The 17,728-nt window shown below is 41.7% G+C and overlaps 1 protein-coding gene across 1 annotated transcript in view; it reads left to right on the top strand.

The window, feature by feature from the left end:
• Positions 1–17,728, top strand: part of MARCHF9 (membrane associated ring-CH-type finger 9) — a 217,396-nt gene that overhangs the window by 165,543 nt on the left and 34,125 nt on the right. Inside the window, exon 3 of the mRNA XM_040425941.1 lies at positions 881–1,036. Within this exon, the coding sequence (XP_040281875.1) occupies positions 881–1,036 (156 nt within the window). The remainder of the gene's footprint in view (positions 1–880; positions 1,037–17,728) is intronic.

Here is a 17,728-nt window from a genome sequence, read left to right as displayed (position 1 = left end):
GACAACGCAAGTGTGAAAGAGGCCTTAAATGTTACATTGTGTGCTATGAACTTACCAGTATGCACGATAGATACGATAGACAGATAGATATTAGATAGATAGTGTGGGAGTTAGCTTTACAAATGGTAGGCGGTTGGCAGGATTGGATGCAACATAAGGGTTTTATTGGAAAAAACAGCAACAAAAATTGTTCCAACAGGATGACTTGGCTTCAGCCCATCAAAGTTCAGTCACATAAAGCACTGATCTTCAGCCGTCATGTGTCATATAACAGTTCAATTATAAACAGGCAGAAATACAGGAGTCACCTTTGTGCAGAGTCTTGTCTCTTTCCTTCTCTGGAACACTGTGGAGATGAATGCTCTCCAGCTACCACAAACTCAGCGATCTAACATCACTGGTTACCATTTACCTACAGGATGTACATCACTGAGAGCAGCAACCTCCGTGACACATACTTACCATCAATAACCTCAACCCTTGGCTGCTTACAATAGATAGATCGATAGATAGGAGATATTGATAGATAGATAGATTATAGATAGATTAGATATAGATATTAGATAGATATGAGATAGATAGATAGATATTAGATAGATATTAGATAGATAGATAGATAGATAGATAGATAGATAGATAGATAGATAGATAGATAGATAGATAGATAGATATTAGATAGATATTGGATAGATAGATATTAGATAGATAGATAGATATTAGATAGATAGATCATTTTAAGAGTTTTCCACAATGCAAACCTAAAATATGGCACATATTGATACTGACTGAGGTCATAGGAATAAAAGGAAGAAAAATAACAAGTAAAATGGTTGACAAGAGTAGGCATTTTTTCATAATGTTTTCTTATTCTGTTTTTCAGGGAGAACTGCTGAGTCCATGCCGCTGTGACGGGTCTGTGCGCTGCACACATCAGCCTTGCCTAATACGATGGATTAGTGAGCGGGGATCCTGGAGCTGTGAGCTGTGTTATTTCAAATATCATGTCCTAGCTATCAGTACTAAGAACCCCCTCCAGGTAAGATGGCCTCTTTCATGCTAAATAAAACACTATTTATGATGGCGTAATAATAACATTCATAATGCTCCCTAAACACCATTCAGTAGACTGCTGAGAACAGTGAGTGGCTGCAGCGGTCATGTGCTGTATCCAGGCACTTTGGAAACAAACTGGCAGGAGACCCAGACCAGCGCCACATACAATGGCGTTGGAGAAAGGGATGAGCATAACATGTTTTGTATTTTTAAGCTATTTTCGGGCTTCTCTGGGATTTTGAATTATCTCGGGCAATCCCTTTATTCTGCTATGGGTTGCTCCTTCTACTGTTCCCGTGAAAAGAATCCTGAATCCTCCATGCTCTTCCTCCTGTTTGTCTTTGTTGTATGTTTTATTTCCTCTGAGGTATGGATAGCCACATGATGGCCTGCTTGTATGCCATACTTGTTAGTCTACATGGCCACCCTCCGTTCACTGCTCTGTCCACACCAAAGATAGCTGAGCTCTGGCTTGGTTATTTCTAGCAGTCCCGTAACGGTGAATGGAGAGGTGGCGGCACCAGCGGTGGGATCTCCATTCACTTCTATGGGACTTCTGAAAATAGCACTCGCTTGTCTATTTTTGCATGCACAGCCTGCTCTCCTTCACTTTGGGGCCCCCATCTTCTAGATAGGAGTGGGTCCCAGAGGTTGGACCCACACTTATCTAACATTGATGACATATCCTAACAATATGCCATTAATGTCCCAGATGGGAAAACCTTTTTTTAATATAGTGTACTCTAAGGAACATCTTTAAAAAATCTATTTGCGTTATTTGTGATTTGCAGAGCCATCAGTGTATACAGTACATCTTAAAGGGCATCTGTCATCAGATTTGTACCTATGACACTGGCTGACCTGTTACATGTGCGCTTGGCAGCTGAAGACATCTGTGTTGGTCCCATGTTCATATGTGCCCGCATTGCTGAATAAAATGGTGTTTTAATATATGTAAATGAGCCTCTAGGAGCAACGGGGGCGTTGGCATTACACCTAGAAGCTCAGCTCCCTCTGCCAGTGCAGCGCCCTGTGCACGTTGATTGATAGGGCCAGTTAGTGAAAATGTGATCATGCCTGGCTCTGTCAATCAAAGTGCAGAGGACGTAGCAGATCCTCTAGGTGTAATAGCAACGTCCCAGTTGCACCTAGAGGCTCATTTTCTCAGCAATGCGGACACATATGAACATGGGACCAACACAGATCCCTTCAGCTGCCAAGCGCACATGTAACAGGTCAGCCAGATGCATAGGTACAAATCTGCTGACAGATGCCCTTTAAAGGGAGTCTGTCAGCAGTTCTGATGCCTCAAAACTGTTGACAGCAGTATGTAGATGATGGGAGAGCAGTGGAATCATACCTCAATTGACAGTCATGGTGGATCTTCAGCTCCTCCCCTCTGCTGTGTGTCTTCTGATTGGTCGCTAGAGCTGTACTCCGGGCATGGAGTCCAGGACACTGCATATGAAGGGACCGCTTCCTTGGCACTTGTGACCCCTATTGCTGGGGGGATTAAAAGTTGAAAGAACCATCACCTGAGGTATGTTTACATGGCTCTCGACATCACCTATATAGTGTGGTCAGCAGTTTTACAGGGTCAAAACTGCTGACAAACTCCCTGTAAGGCTAATAGCTGTGAATTAACAATAGTAAATTACAGCTAAAGTTTCGGAAAGTGACTTCGTTATAAACACCATTCACCTCAACTATTCATTCATCCTTGGCCTTGTGATTTTATGCATCTCTTGCATCTAGAGCAGTGGTGGCAAACCTATGGCACTGGTGCCAGAGGCGGTACTCGGAGCCCTCTCTGTGGGCACCCGCACTTTGGAAAAAGTCTATGGTGTACCAATATCCCTTAGACTTTTCCTGCCATTCATCAGCACAGGGCGCGCAGTGAATGCAGGCTATTATAGCTAAATGATAAAGTACATGGGAGATATACTATATTGGTATTCAGGTTAAATTGCCGTGTTGGCACTTTGCAATAAATAAGTGGGTTTTGGGTTGCAGTTTGGGCGCTCTGTCTCTAAAAGGTTCGCCATCACTGATCTAGACTAGAGGATGTGATGAAGCTGAATACTGTATTTCTGAAGGGCATAAAACAAATGTTTAGGATTCTAACAATTATGGGAACTGGAGGATGTTTCACTTTAAGCCAAATGATTTACATCCACACTCCGGGGCCAAGCTGTAATTTGGCAAGTTACTTATTCACCCAAATGAATAATTTGAGCCCTTCTGGCATGAGCCTTCCGAGCTTTTCTGCGGTGAATGAAAGCTTTTCCCATCACAGAGAATATTTCCTGATACAGACAATGGTACAACTAAACTTTCTTCCCCTCAGAGCTGAAATCCCTATATATGTAGAACTAATATTTCTAGATGCCCATCAGTGTTTTGGGCCTTGATCGTTTTTTACATGTTGTGTTCTAAAGGGGATTTTTATTTCTTAGTTTACCTAAATATTATTTTTTTTTTTTATGTGGGACACATAAGGCTATGCTGAATTAGGGGGGGAGGGGGGAATCTACCTTTTCTCATTATTTTGATAGTGCCCTGTGTGGGTGTAATGAGCCTGTTAGGGTATATTGACCTCCTCCAATAGCTAAAATTAAAAGGGGTTGTATCACAAAACATATTCTACATTTTTTAAACCAGCACCTGGATCTGAATACTTTTGTAATTGCAGCAGGTTTTAAAAAATGTACTATACCCAGTGAGCTATTCAATAAAATGTATCTGTATAGCGCCACCTGCTGTTTGTTCTTTTCCTTATTTTATGTCCGTCTCACTGAGCTGGTCGAGCATACTCAGTTTAAATCTTGTCAACTGTCACCAGCCATATGGTCTGTTAAAAGCTGTGGCTGTTACAGGGAGAGAGCTGCAGCAGAAAGGACATGCCCCCTGAGCTGCCAGGCTGAAGATAATCTAGCAGAGCAACTGGTGCAGTGAATGGGGAGATCTCCGGATCCATGTGAGGTACAGGACTGGTTCTAGCTTTGTTAGAAAGGCACTGTCATGTACTATATGATATTTGCTTTAAAAAAAATTTTTTATATCAATCATGTCATAACCCCTTTAAGAGGACCTGGCAGCAGCTTTGGAGAAACGTAGAGAATCAGCTGAGATGGGGGAAACATACCCTTACGTCCCAGTCAATCCACAGACCACAGTTGGTTCTCAAATAGAGAGAAGCCCCTGAGATCATACTGGACAGTCCTATTTAGAACAGCCCCTGTAACTGGATGTTATGAAGGTGATCTACAGCGAGGCTTACAGAACTACTTTGTGAGATCCTAAGTTATGGATTTCAGGATCCAATAGGAGTAATATCTGTGCAGGTTCACAAAGGCTTATATTGGAAATGAGCCAAATCAGAAGGATCCCTTGATACAGTAAGGAGCATTGATTGCATAGGCTCATCTATAGTCGGGTAGTGTAGTCTGGTTGGTGCCAGTGAAACATCTACCAGTTTTTAGACCTTCTCACCATTGGATGCTATTCATATATGCCTTTACTGTTAGGAGAAAAGATCATCAGATGTGCTTGTTTCCTCCTCCTGAAGTCGACGTTATAACCCTCCACAGAAAAGTATGGCCTATTTAAATGTGCCAAAATGATGAGTGGAGAACAGAAAGAACTTGATCATTTGAGGTGAAGCAATGGCAAGGGCTGACTTATGTTTTGTAGGACACACGGCCATTTACTGTCTATAACAAAAGCCTTCCCGGACTCTGTTTCTGAAGACCCTTTGATCAGCTCTGTACTTACATTAGAAGCACTTTTTCACCTTGTAGCTGCAAATCTGTGGGGACACCTAAACCAAAATAATAATGAGCTTCAAATACACAGACGTGACACAGATGCCCCTCATGCCCATGATTAGCTCACAGCTAGACTGCAGCATCTTGAGGAAATCAGCTTAAAAAAATTTTGGGGGCTAATCTCAAGCATATTACTATTTTATCTGATTTCAGTATCTTCCAAGCTGTTATATTACAGTTATACAGTTATATTAAATCATTTCCAGTCACAGAGTATCATTAAAGGGGTTAACGTTACTGACGACCTATACCCGGAATCGGTCATCATTTTAATATTGGTAGGGTTCCATAATTCATAGCACCCTGACCAATTTATTTGTTTATATAATAGGAAATCATCATTTTTGTAATATGCATATATTTAAAATTCTACATACACTGAAGAAAAATATAAACGCAGCACTTTCAGTTTTGCTCCCATTTTGCATGAGCTGAACTCAAAGATCTGAAACATTTTCTACATACACAAAAGACCCATTACTCTCAAATATTGTTCACAAATCTGTCTACATCTGTGTTAGTGAGCACTTCTCCTTTGCCGAGATAATCCATCCCACCTCACAGGTGTGGCATATCAAGGTGCTGATTAGACAGCATGAATATTGCACAGGTGTGCCTTAGACTGCCCACAATAAAAGGACACTCTGAAATGTGCACAGTTTTGCCTTACTGGGGGGGGGAAGGGGTCAGAAAACCAGTCAGTATCTGGTGTGGCCACCATTTGCCTCACGCAGTGCAACACATCTCCGTCGCATAGAGTTGATCAGGTTGTTGATTGTGGCCTGTGTAATGTTGGTCCACTGCTCTTCAATAGTTGTGCAAAGTTGCAGAATATTGGCAGGAACTGGAACACGCTGTCGTATACGCCGATCCAGAGCATCCCAAACATGCTCAATGGGTGACATGTCCGGTGAGTATGCTGGCCATGCAAGAACTGGGATGTTTTCAGCCTCAAGGAATTGTGTACAGATCCTTGTAATATGGGGCCGTGCATTATCATAGACAAAAAAATCACAGAAAAAACTAAGATAAAAACATAGTGGTAGGTTGTGGTGGCTCACTAGCAAGTAGTTAAGGTATGGTGCTGCAAGCTCATATAGAGGGAATCACCCCACCCTCTCTTAAAGGCAAATGTAGTAATAGAGTAATGAGCGAGCACTCATACACTTGGCAACCAAATTGACATGTTCAGAAAATATTTATTATATCCCCATAAAATACAAGTAATAAAATTTATAAGAACAATGTAGCAATAATATACACTGCGTGCAGAATTATTAGGCAAATGAGTATTTTGACCACATCATCCTCTTTATGCATGCTGTCTTACTCCAAGCTGTATAGGCTCGAAAGCCTACTACCAATTAAGCATATTAGGTGATGTGTATCTCTCTAATGAGAAGGGGTGTGGTCTAATGACATCAACACACTATATCAGGTGTGCATAATTATTAGGCAACTTCCTTTCCTTTGGCAAAATGGATCAAAAGAAGGACTTGACAGGCTCAGAAAAGTCAAAAATAGTGAGATATCTTGCAGAGGGATGCAGCACTCTTAAAATTGCAAAGCTTCTGAAGCGTGATCATCGAACAATCAAGCGTGTCATTCAAAATAGTCAACAGGGTCGCAAGAAGCGTGTGGAAAAACCAAGGCGCAAAATAACTGCCCATGAACTGAGAAAAGTCAAGCGTGCAGCTGCCAAGATGCCACTTGCCACCAGTTTGGCCATATTTCAGAGCTGCAACATCACTGGAGTGCCCAAAAGCACAAGGTGTGCAATACTCAGAGACATGGCCAAGGTAAGAAAGGCTGAAAGACGACCACCACTGAACAAGACACACAAGCTGAAACGTCAAGACTGGGCCAAGAAATATCTCAAGACTGATTTTTCTAAGGTTTTATGGACTGATGAAATGAGAGTGAGTCTTGATGGGCCAGATGGATGGGCCCGTGGCTGGATTGGTAGAGGGCAGAGAGCTCCAGTCCGACTCAGACGCCAGCAAGGTGGAGGTGGAGTACTGGTTTGGGCTGGTATCATCAAAGATGAGCTTGTGGGGCCTTTTCGGGTTGAGGATGGAGTCAAGCTCAACTCCCAGTCCTACTGCCAGTTTCTGGAAGACACCTTCTTCAAGCAGTGGTACAGGAAGAAGTCTGCATCCTTCAAGAAAAACATGATTTTCATGCAGGACAATGCTCCATCACACGCGTCCAAGTACTCCACAGCGTGGCTGGCAAGAAAGGGTATAAAAGAAGAAAATCTAATGACATGGCCTCCTTGTTCACCTGATCTGAACCCCATTGAGAACCTGTGGTCCATCATCAAATGTGAGATTTACAAGGAGGGAAAACAGTAAACCTCTCTGAACAGTGTCTGGGAGGCTGTGGTTGCTGCTGCACGCAATGTTGATGGTGAACAGATCAAAACACTGACAGAATCCATGGATGGCAGGCTTTTGAGTGTCCTTGCAAAGAAAGGTGGCTATATTGGTCACTGATTTGTTTTTGTTTTGTTTTTGAATGTCAGAAATGTATATTTGTGAATGTTGAGATGTTATATTGGTTTCACTGGTAAAAATAAATAATTGAAATGGGTATATATTTGTTTTTTGTTAAGTTGCCTAATAATTATGCACAGTAATAGTCACCTGCACACACAGATATCCCCCTAAAATAGCTAAAACTAAAAACAAACTAAAAACTACTTCCAAAAATATTCAGCTTTGATATTAATGAGTTTTTTGGGTTCATTGAGAACATGGTTGTTGTTCAATAATAAAATTAATCCTCAAAAATACAACTTGCCTAATAATTCTGCACTCCCTGTACAACATTACAATCACATATATTGTGGTAGATATGATCAACACTATATTCATATGACTCAATAGTGTCGATAAATTCAATAGTATATATCACACCAAGAAACTTCAAGTATATGCTGTTATTTGGGAAAGAGGGGGTATTATCTTCTAGCGCTCTATCCCAATTTGGGAAACTGAATGTCACTGAAAATGTTGTAGGTGTATTCACTGGGAGCGCAATATGTTCATAAAGTGTCCACAGGAATCCTGATAATATGAAAAGTCTCTTATAGCATATCCTTTTAAGCTCGATATGAGTTTTGGATTGGAGAAAACTTTAAATCGATGTTTGGCTTACCGTCTAGCGTCTGCTGTCTCTCTATTGCTTCAATGGAGCTTTAAATATTTGCCGGCTTATTCAGTCGCTCCGTACAGCTTGCTGGTTTAAATTTCGCAGGAGTTCCAAAGATCGCAGGAGTTGCCACTCTGTTCCGCAATTTCCTTTGGTGCAGCTTTCGACGATAAGAATAGTTAATCCTTTACTGTAGAGATGTTCAATCACAGTATAAAGTGACTGAACATCAAGTGTACCCATAATCCATCCAGACTGGACATCTAAGTTTTCCAGAATCTGTATGAAAGATACAAAGATATTAAAGATACGACCCAAATCATACAGATTCTGGAAAACTTAGATGTCCAGTCTGGATGGATTATGGGTACACTTGATGTTCAGTCACTTTATACTGTGATTGAACATCAGCAAGGAATTGATGCTGTAAAAATGCAATTAATAAGAGATGGCTCGTATGGAGCAATAAAAAAAGAGTTTATAACGAAAGGAATAGAGTATATCCTGAGCCACAACTACTTCTTTTTTGAGGGGGAATTCTTCCTGCAGAAGCGGGGTACCGCCATGGGGACCAGATTCGCCCCCAGCTATGCTAATTTGTTCTTGGCTGAGTGGGAGTACAACCTCATCAAGCCAAGGCTGGGGACGGATCTGGCCCTGTGGCGCCGTTATATAGATGATGTGATCTTCATCTGGAAAAAGAGTAAAGAAGAATTGGAAAAATTCCTAGAAACAATCAATATTAATAATTTAAATCTGGTCTTTACCTCAAACATACAGGAGAGCACCGAATTCTTGGATTTATTAATCACACAATCTGATAATAAATATATATGTGAGACATTTTGTAAATCCACAGCTAGAAATAGTTATATCGATTTTTCTAGCTGTCACCTGCCGAAATGGCTGACAAATGTTCCCTCTGGTCAGTTCCGTAGGATTAAGCGGAACTGCACAGAGGGACATACTTTTGAGATGGAAGCCATTGAGATGAAAAGACAATTTATTGAGAAGGAATATCCTGAAAACTTAGTGGAGGAGTCACTCAACCAAATTAGGAAATTAGATAGAAGAGAGTTCTTTAATAAGGAGGACAATAAAGATAAAAATGAGATGGATAATGAGGAAGATAAAACACAAAATAAAGAAGCCATGAGAGTTGTTCTTCCATTTAATGAGAATTATAGGAAGATTCAGAAAATTATTAAAACCCATTGGCACCATGTGTTGAATGACAAAATTGTGGGACACTTACTCCCGACTGTTCCGACGATTACCTTCACTAGGGCACCCAATCTAGGTATCAAGGTGGCCCCTACCGTAAAACCGTGGAAACAGAATAAGTTGAGTTTTTCAGGAACTTGGCTGAGTTTGAAGGGTTTTTATAAATGTGGAAGGTGTATGGGTTGTAGAATGAATAAAAAACCCCGCCTGACGACTAATGTCCCCTCGACTCAGAACAACTATAATTGGGAGATAGAAGATTGTCTTACATGTGACTCCAGTGGAGTTATCTACCTTCTCCAGTGCCCCTGTAACAGACAATATATAGGACGTACCAAGAGGCCATTCAAAAAAAGAGTGGCCGAACATATTGCCAACATCAGGAAGGGGTACGATAAACATTCCCTATCTAAACATTATAAAGAGATGCATAATCAGGATCCATCAAGTCTGGTGTTTACGGCACTGGAGAAGGTGGAGAAACACTGGAGAGGCGGTGATTTTATCAGACAAATGTCTAGGATAGAATCCAGACGCATTTATGAATTTGGATCTCTACAACCGAAAGGCCTTAATTCGGAGTTGGAAATTTTTGGATTTATGTAGGTTGGATGTCTCGTGGCCGACGGCACGTCGCATGCTAGGCCGTCTATCGGCACTGCGACGTGTCCTTGGCTCCGAGATACCCACCCTTCTTTCTCTATCAAATCCGAATAATTGTATCAAACTCTAGGATTCCTATGAAACTTTCAAGATTCCTCACATTTATTATTTATTGTTTTATATTCTTATATTGATATTTTAATCTTGAAAATTTGTTTAATAATATTTTATTATAAAAAGTAATTTTATAAGTGTTGGCAATCAGATATCAAGTTTATATTTCACATAATGATATATCACACCAATTGGGACATCTGGGCCAAAAAACGCATGTGTCCCCAAAAAAACGCATAAAAAACGCATGGAAACTGCAAGAGGGGAAAAAAAAAAAAAAATTTTTTTTTTTAAAAATCAAGGCTGTATAGAATTATCCCTTGATTATGTGGGAGGATTTCCTTGCAAACTGGGAGTAGCATGAACAACAGGTGTCCGAGATTTGGGAAGCAATCAAAGGAATGGATAAAAATGGAGGCAGAGCAGGCAGACACTTGACCACTGAGGAAGGGAGAGTGAATCTACCCGTAACGCGTATGGTGAAACAAGTGATGTACCTGCATTGAAAAGCCTCCGATAATATTGTATGGCCATACAGAAGAAAATCTCTACAGTAAAGGATTAACTATTCTTATCGTCGAAAGCTGCACCAAAGGAAATTGCGGAACAGAGTGGCAACTCCTGCGATCTTTGGAACTCCTGTGAAATTTAAACCAGCTTGCTGTATGGAGCGACTGAATAAGCCGGCAAATATTTAAAGCTCCATTGAAGCAATAGGGAGACAGCAGACGCTAGACGGTAAGCCAAACATCGATTTAAAGTTTTCTCCAATCCAAAGCTCATATCGAGCTTAAAAGGATATGCTATAAGAGACTTTTCACATTATCAGGATTCCTGTGGACACTTTATGAACATATTGCGCTCCCAGTGAATACACCTACAACATTTTCAGTGACATTCAGTTTCCCAAATTGGGATAGAGCGCTAGAAGATAATACCCCCTCTTTCCCAAATAACAGCATATACTTGAAGTTTCTTGGTGTGATATATATTATTGAATTTATCGACACTATTGAGTCATATGAATATAGTGTTGATCATATCTACCACAATATATGTGATTGTAATGTTGTATATTATTGCTACATTGTTCTTATAAATTTTATTACTTGTATTTTATGGGGATATAATAAATATTTTCTGCACATGTCAATTTGGTTGCCAAGTGTATGAGTGCTCGCTCATTACTCTAATACTTAAGATAAAAACATCCTGCACGGTATGATATATAAATGTGCGGATGTCCCTGGCCATATTATTGAAGAAAATCACAGAAATAAGATAATAATGCACTTATATATGGACAAAGTCCTCACTCTGATATGATAATATCTGAAACACTTAGCCAATATATCTTGATCAAAACACATCTGAGCCCGCCTACCAAGCGCCAAGGTGCTCTCAGGTCAGGAGGGTCCTACGCTAAATCTACCCAAGCCGTTGGGCTTCTATGTTCAGGAGCGTAGACGCCGCACATTATCCGTGCATTATCATGCTGCAACATGAGGTGATGGTCGTGGATGAATGGCACAACAATGGGCCTCAGGATCTCCTCACGGTATCTCTGTGGATTCAAAATGCCATAAAAAAAATGCACCCGTGTCCGTTGTCCATAACATACGCCTGCCCATACCATAACCCCACCACAATAACTTCATAAACTTATTTGTACTGTAAAAAAACATTTCACGAACTCGGGTTCGGTTCCAAGGTACCACTTGGAACTGAAGCTGAGTTTGGGAAATGTTTTTTTACAGTACAAATTTATTTATGAAGTTATTGCGTGAAGTCTAAGCAATAAGTTCGGCTCATCTGAGCCAATACATTCTAATACTGTATGGAGCTCTTGCTATGTGTTATTTATGCTGAAAAATTAACACTGCAAAATTAATAACATGGCAGTATTCCTGTTTTTTCCCATCTCCCTCTCAGAAAGAGTTAATAAAAGTTAATCAGTAAGTTATGCTGGGTGAGAGAAATATCTTGGCAAAAGACAACTTTGTATAAAAAAATGGGAAAAGTTGTCTTTTGCCAAGATATTTCTCTCACCCAGCATGGGTATATGTAAAATGACACCCCAAAACACATTCCCCAACTTCTCCTGAATACGGAGATACCAGATGTGTGACACTTTTTTGCAGCCTAGGTGGGCAAAGGGGCCCATATTCCAAAGAGCACCTTTCGGATTTCACAGGTCATTTTTTACAGAATTTGATTTCAAACTCCTTACCACACATTTGGGCCCCTAGAATGCCAGGGCAGTATAACTACCCCACAAGTGACCCCATTTTGGAAAGAAGACACCCCAAGGTATTCGCTGATGGGCATAGTGAGTTCATGGAAGTTTTTATTTTTTGTCACAAGTTAGTGGAATATGAGACTTTGTAAAAAAAAAAAAAAAATCATCATTTTCCACTAACTTGTGACAAAAAATAAAAAATTCTAGGAACTCGCCATGCCCCTCACGGAATACCTTGGGGTGTCTTCTTTCCAAAATGGGGTCACTTGTGGGGTAGTTATACTGCCCTGGCATTCTAGGGGCCCAAATGTGTGGTAAGGAGTTTGAAATCAAATTCTGTAAAAAATGGCTGGTGAAATCCGAAAGGTGCTCTTTGGAATGTGGGCCCCTTTGCCCACCTAGGCTGCAAAAAAGTGTCACACATCTGGTATCTCCGTATTCAGGAGAAGTTGGGGAATGTGTTTTGGGGTGTCATTTTACATATACCCATGCTGGGTGAGATAAATATCTTGGTCAAATGCCAACTTTGTATAAAAAAATGGGAAAAGTTGTCTTTTGCCAAGATATTTCTCTCACCCAGCATGGGTATATGTAAAATGACACCCCAAAACACATTCCCCAACTTCTCCTGAGTACGGAGATACCACATGTGTGACACTTTTTTGCAGCCTAGGTGGGCAAAGGGGCCCATATTACAAAGAGCACCTTTCGGATTTCACAGGTCATTTTTTACACATTTTGATTTCAAACTTCTTACCACACATTTGGGCCCCTAGAATGCCAGGGCAGTATAACTACCCCACAAGTGACCCCATTTTGGAAAGAAGACACCCCAAGGTATTTCGTGATGGGCATAGTGAGTTCATGGAAGTTTTTATTTTTTGTCACAAGTTAGTGGAATATGAGACTTTGTAAGGAAAAAAATAAATAAAAAATAAATCATCATTTTCCGCTAACTTGTGACAAAAAATATAAAATTCTAGGAACTCGCCATGCCCCTCACGGAATACCTTGGGGTGTCTTCTTTCCAAAATGGGGTCACTTGTGGGGTAGTTATACTGCCCTGGCATTTTCCAGGGGCCCTAATGTGTGGTAAGTAGGTAAATGACCTGTGAAATCCTAAAGGTGCTCTTTGGAATGTGGGCCCCTTTGCCCACCTAGGCTGCAAAAAAGTGTCACACATCTGGTATCTCCGTATTCAGGAGAAGTTGGGGAATGTGTTTTGGGGTGTCATTTTACATATACCCATGCTGGGTGAGATAAATATCTTGGTCAAATGCCAACTTTGTATAAAAAAATGGGAAAAGTTGTCTTTTGCCAAGATATTTCTCTCACCCAGCATGGGTATATGTAAAATGACACCCCAAAACACATTCCCCAACTTCTCCTGAGTACGGAGATACCACATGTGTGACACTTTTTTGCAGCCTAGGTGGGCAAAGGGGCCCATATTCCAAAGAGCACCTTTCGGATTTCACCGGTCATTTTTTTACACATTTTGATTTCAAACTTCTTACCACACATTTGGGCCCTTAGAATGCCAGGGCAGTATAACTACCCCACAAGTGACCCCATTTTGGAAAGAAGACACCCCAAGGTATTTCGTGATGGGCATAGTGAGTTCATGGAAGTTTTTATTTTTTGTCACAAGTTAGGGGAATATGAGACTTTGTAAGGAAAAAAATAAATAAAAAATAAATCATCATTTTCCGCTAACTTGTGACAAAAAATATAAAATTCTAGGAACTCGCCATGCCCCTCACGGAATACCTTGGGGTGTCTTCTTTCCAAAATGGGGTCACTTGTGGGGTAGTTATACTGCCCTGGCATTTTCCAGGGGCCCTAATGTGTGGTAAGTAGGTAAATGACCTGTGAAATCCTAAAGGTGCTCTTTGGAATGTGGGCCCCTTTTCCCACCTAGGCTGCAAAAAAGTGTCACACATGTGGTATCGCCGTATTCAGGAGAAGTTGGGCAATGTGTTTTGGGGTGTCTTTTTACATATACTCATGCTGGGTGAGAGAAATATCTCGGCAAAAGACAACTTTTCCCATTTTTTTATACAAAGTTGGCATTTGACCAAGATATTTATCTCACCCAGCATGGGTATATGTAAAATGACACCCCAAAACACATTGCCCAACTTCTCCTGAGTACGGCGATACCAGATGTGTGACACTTTTTTGCAGCCTAGATGCGCAAAGGGGCCCACATTCCTTTTATGAGGGCATTTTTAGACATTTGGATCCCAGACTTCTTCTCACGCTTTAGGGCCCCTAAAATGCCAGGGCAGTATAAATACCCACATGTGACCCCCTTTTGGAAAGAAGACACCCCAAGGTATTCAATGAGGGGCATGGCGAGTTCATAGAAATATTTTTTTTTTGGCACAAGTTAGCGGAAATTGATTTTATTTATTTTTTTCTCACAAAGTCTCCCTTTCCGCTAACTTGGGACAAAAATTTCAATCTTTCATGGACTCAATATGCCCCTCACGGAATACCTGGGGGTGTCTTCTTTCCGAAATGGGGTTACATGTGGGGTATTTATACTGCCCTGGCATTCTAGGGGCCCTAAAGCGTGAGAAGAAGTCTGGAATATAAATGTCTAAAAAAGTTTACGCATTTGGATTCCGTGAGGGGTATGGTGAGATTTAATTTTTTGACACAAGTTAGTGGAATATGAGACTTTGTAAGAAAAAAAAAAAAAATTCTGCTAACTTGGGCCCAAAAAAATGTCTGAATGGAGCCTTACAGAGGGGTGATCAATGACAGGGGGGTGATCAATGACAGGGGGGTGATCAGGGAGTCTATATGGGGTGATCACCACAGTCATTGATCACGCCCCTGTAAGGCTCCATTCAGACGTCCGTATGCGTTTTGCGGATCCGATCCATCTATCAGTGGATCCGTAAAAATCATGCGGACGTCTGAATGGAGCTTTACAGGAGGGTGATCAATGACAGGGGGGTAATCAATGACAGGGAAGTGATCAGGGAGTCTATATGGGGTGATCAGGGGTGATCAAGGGTATCCAAGGGTGAATAAGGGGTTAATAAGTGACAGGGGGGGGTGTAGTGTAGTGGTGCTTGGTGCAACATATTACTGAGCTGCCTGTGTCCTCTGGTGGTCGATCCAAACAAAGGGGACCACCAGAGGACCAGGTAGCAGGTATATTAGACGCTGTTATTAAAACAGCGTCTAATATACCTGTTAGGGGTTAAAAAAATCACATCTCCAGCCTGCCAGCGAACGATCGCCGCTGGCAGGCTGGAGATCCACTCTCTTACCTTCCATTCCTGTGAGCGCGTGCGCCTGTGTGCGCGCGTTCACAGGAAATCTCGGCCATCGCGAGATGACGCATATATGCGTGACTCTGCGCAGGGCTGCCACCTCCGGAACGCGAATCTGCGTTAGGCGGTCCGGAGGTGGTTAAGGACCTTGCCATTTTTCACCTTAACCCCTTTAGGACACAGCCTTATTTCACCTTAAGGACCAGGCCATTTTTAGCAAATCTGACATGCGTTACTTTATGTGGTGATAACTTTAAAGTGCTTTTACTTATCCAAGCCATTCTGAGATTGTTTTCTCGTCACATATTTTACTTCATGACAGTGGTAAATTTGAGTAAAAATATTTCATTTTTATTTATAAAAAAATACCATATTTACCCAAAATTTCGAAAATTTTGCAATTTTCAAAATGTATATTTCTCTGCTTTTAAAACAGATAGTGATACCCCCTAAAATAGTTATTACTTTACATTTCCCATATGTCTACTTCATGTTTGGATCATTTTGTAAATGACATTTTCTTTTTTTGGGACGTTAGAAGGCTTAGAAGTTTAGAAGCAAATCTTGAAACTTTTCAGAAAATTTCCAAAAAACAATTTTTAAAGGGACACTGACAGGTCCTATAAACATATTTAGTTATTCCTATGCAGTCATAGATCTATTAAAGTGTATTCCAATGATATAAGAGTACCCCCTGTCCGCATTGTAAACCATGTAAAAACAACTTTATATTGATCTGTCAATCACATTTCTTTATGCCCAAGGGGCGTTTTTTCTCCTACCTTCGTGCCCAGCCGCGCCTCAATTGTCGATTCCTAGCGCCGCCCAGCTCATTATTATTCACTGCGCTGGGCGGCTCTTACATTCCCCAGTTGTTTTTACATGGTTTACAATGCGGACAGGGGGTACTCTTATATAGTTGGAATACACTTTAATAGATCTATGACTGCATAGGAATAACTAAATATGTTTATAGGGCCCTTTAACCACCTCCGGACCGCTGTACGCACAGACGCGTCCTGGAGGTGGTTGATTCATTCCTCCTGGACGCGCCGGCGCGTCCTCTCGCGAGACGCGAGATTTCCTGTGAACGCGCGCACACAGGCGCGCGCGCTCACAGGAACGGAAGGTAAGAGAGTTGATCTCCAGCCTGCCAGCGGCGATCGTTCGCTGGCAGGCTGGAGATGTGTTTTTTTTAACCCCTAACAGGTATATTAGACGCTGTTTTGATAACAGCGTCTAATATACCTGCTACCTGGTCCTCTGGTGGTCCCCTTTGTTTGGATCGACCACCAGAGGACACAGGTAGCTCAGTAAAGTCCCACCAAGCACCACTACACTACACTACACCCCCCCCCCGTCACTTATTAACCCCTTATTAGCCCCTGATCACCCCTGATCACCCCATATAGACTCCCTGATCACCCCCCTGTCATTGATCACCCCCCTGTCATTGATTACCCCCCTGTAAAGCTCCATTCAGATGTCCGCATGATTTTTACGGATCCACTGATAGATGGATCGGATCCGCAAAACGCATCCGGACGTCTGAATGAAGCCTTACAGGGGCGTGATCAATGACTGTGGTTATCACCCCATATAGACTCCCTGATCACCCCCCCTGTCATTGATCAACCCCTGTAAAGCTCCATTCAGACGTCCGCATGATTTTTACGGATCCACTGATAGATGGATCGGATCCGCAAAACGCATCCGGACGTCTGAATGAAGCCTTACAGGGGCGTGATCAATGACTGTGGTGATCACCCCATATAGACTCCCTGATCACCCCCCTGTAAAGCTCCATTCAGATGTCCGCATGATTTTTACGGATGCACTGATAGATGGATCCGATCCGCAAAACGCATCCGGACGTCTGAATGAAGCCTTATAGGGGCATGATCAATGACTGTGGTGATCACCCTATATAGACTCCCTGATCACCCCCCTGTAAAGCTCCATTCAGATGTCCGCATGATTTTTACGGATGCACTGATAGATGGATCGGATCCGCAAAACGCATCCGGACGTCTAAATGAAGCCTTACAGGGGCGTGATCAATGACTGTGGTGATCACCCCATATAGACTCCCTGATCACCCCCCTGTCATTGATTACCCCCCTGTAAAGCTCCATTCAGACATCCGCATGATTTTTACGGATCCACTGATAGATGGATCGGATCCGCAAAACGCATCCGGACGTCTGAATGAAGCCTTACAGGGG

This window comes from Bufo bufo, chromosome 3 (assembly GCF_905171765.1).
Source record: "Bufo bufo chromosome 3, aBufBuf1.1, whole genome shotgun sequence".
In the NCBI taxonomy this organism is placed as follows: Eukaryota; Metazoa; Chordata; class Amphibia; order Anura; family Bufonidae; genus Bufo; species Bufo bufo.
Note: the sequence above shows the minus strand (reverse complement) of the source record. Positions and strands in the feature narration are given on the sequence as shown.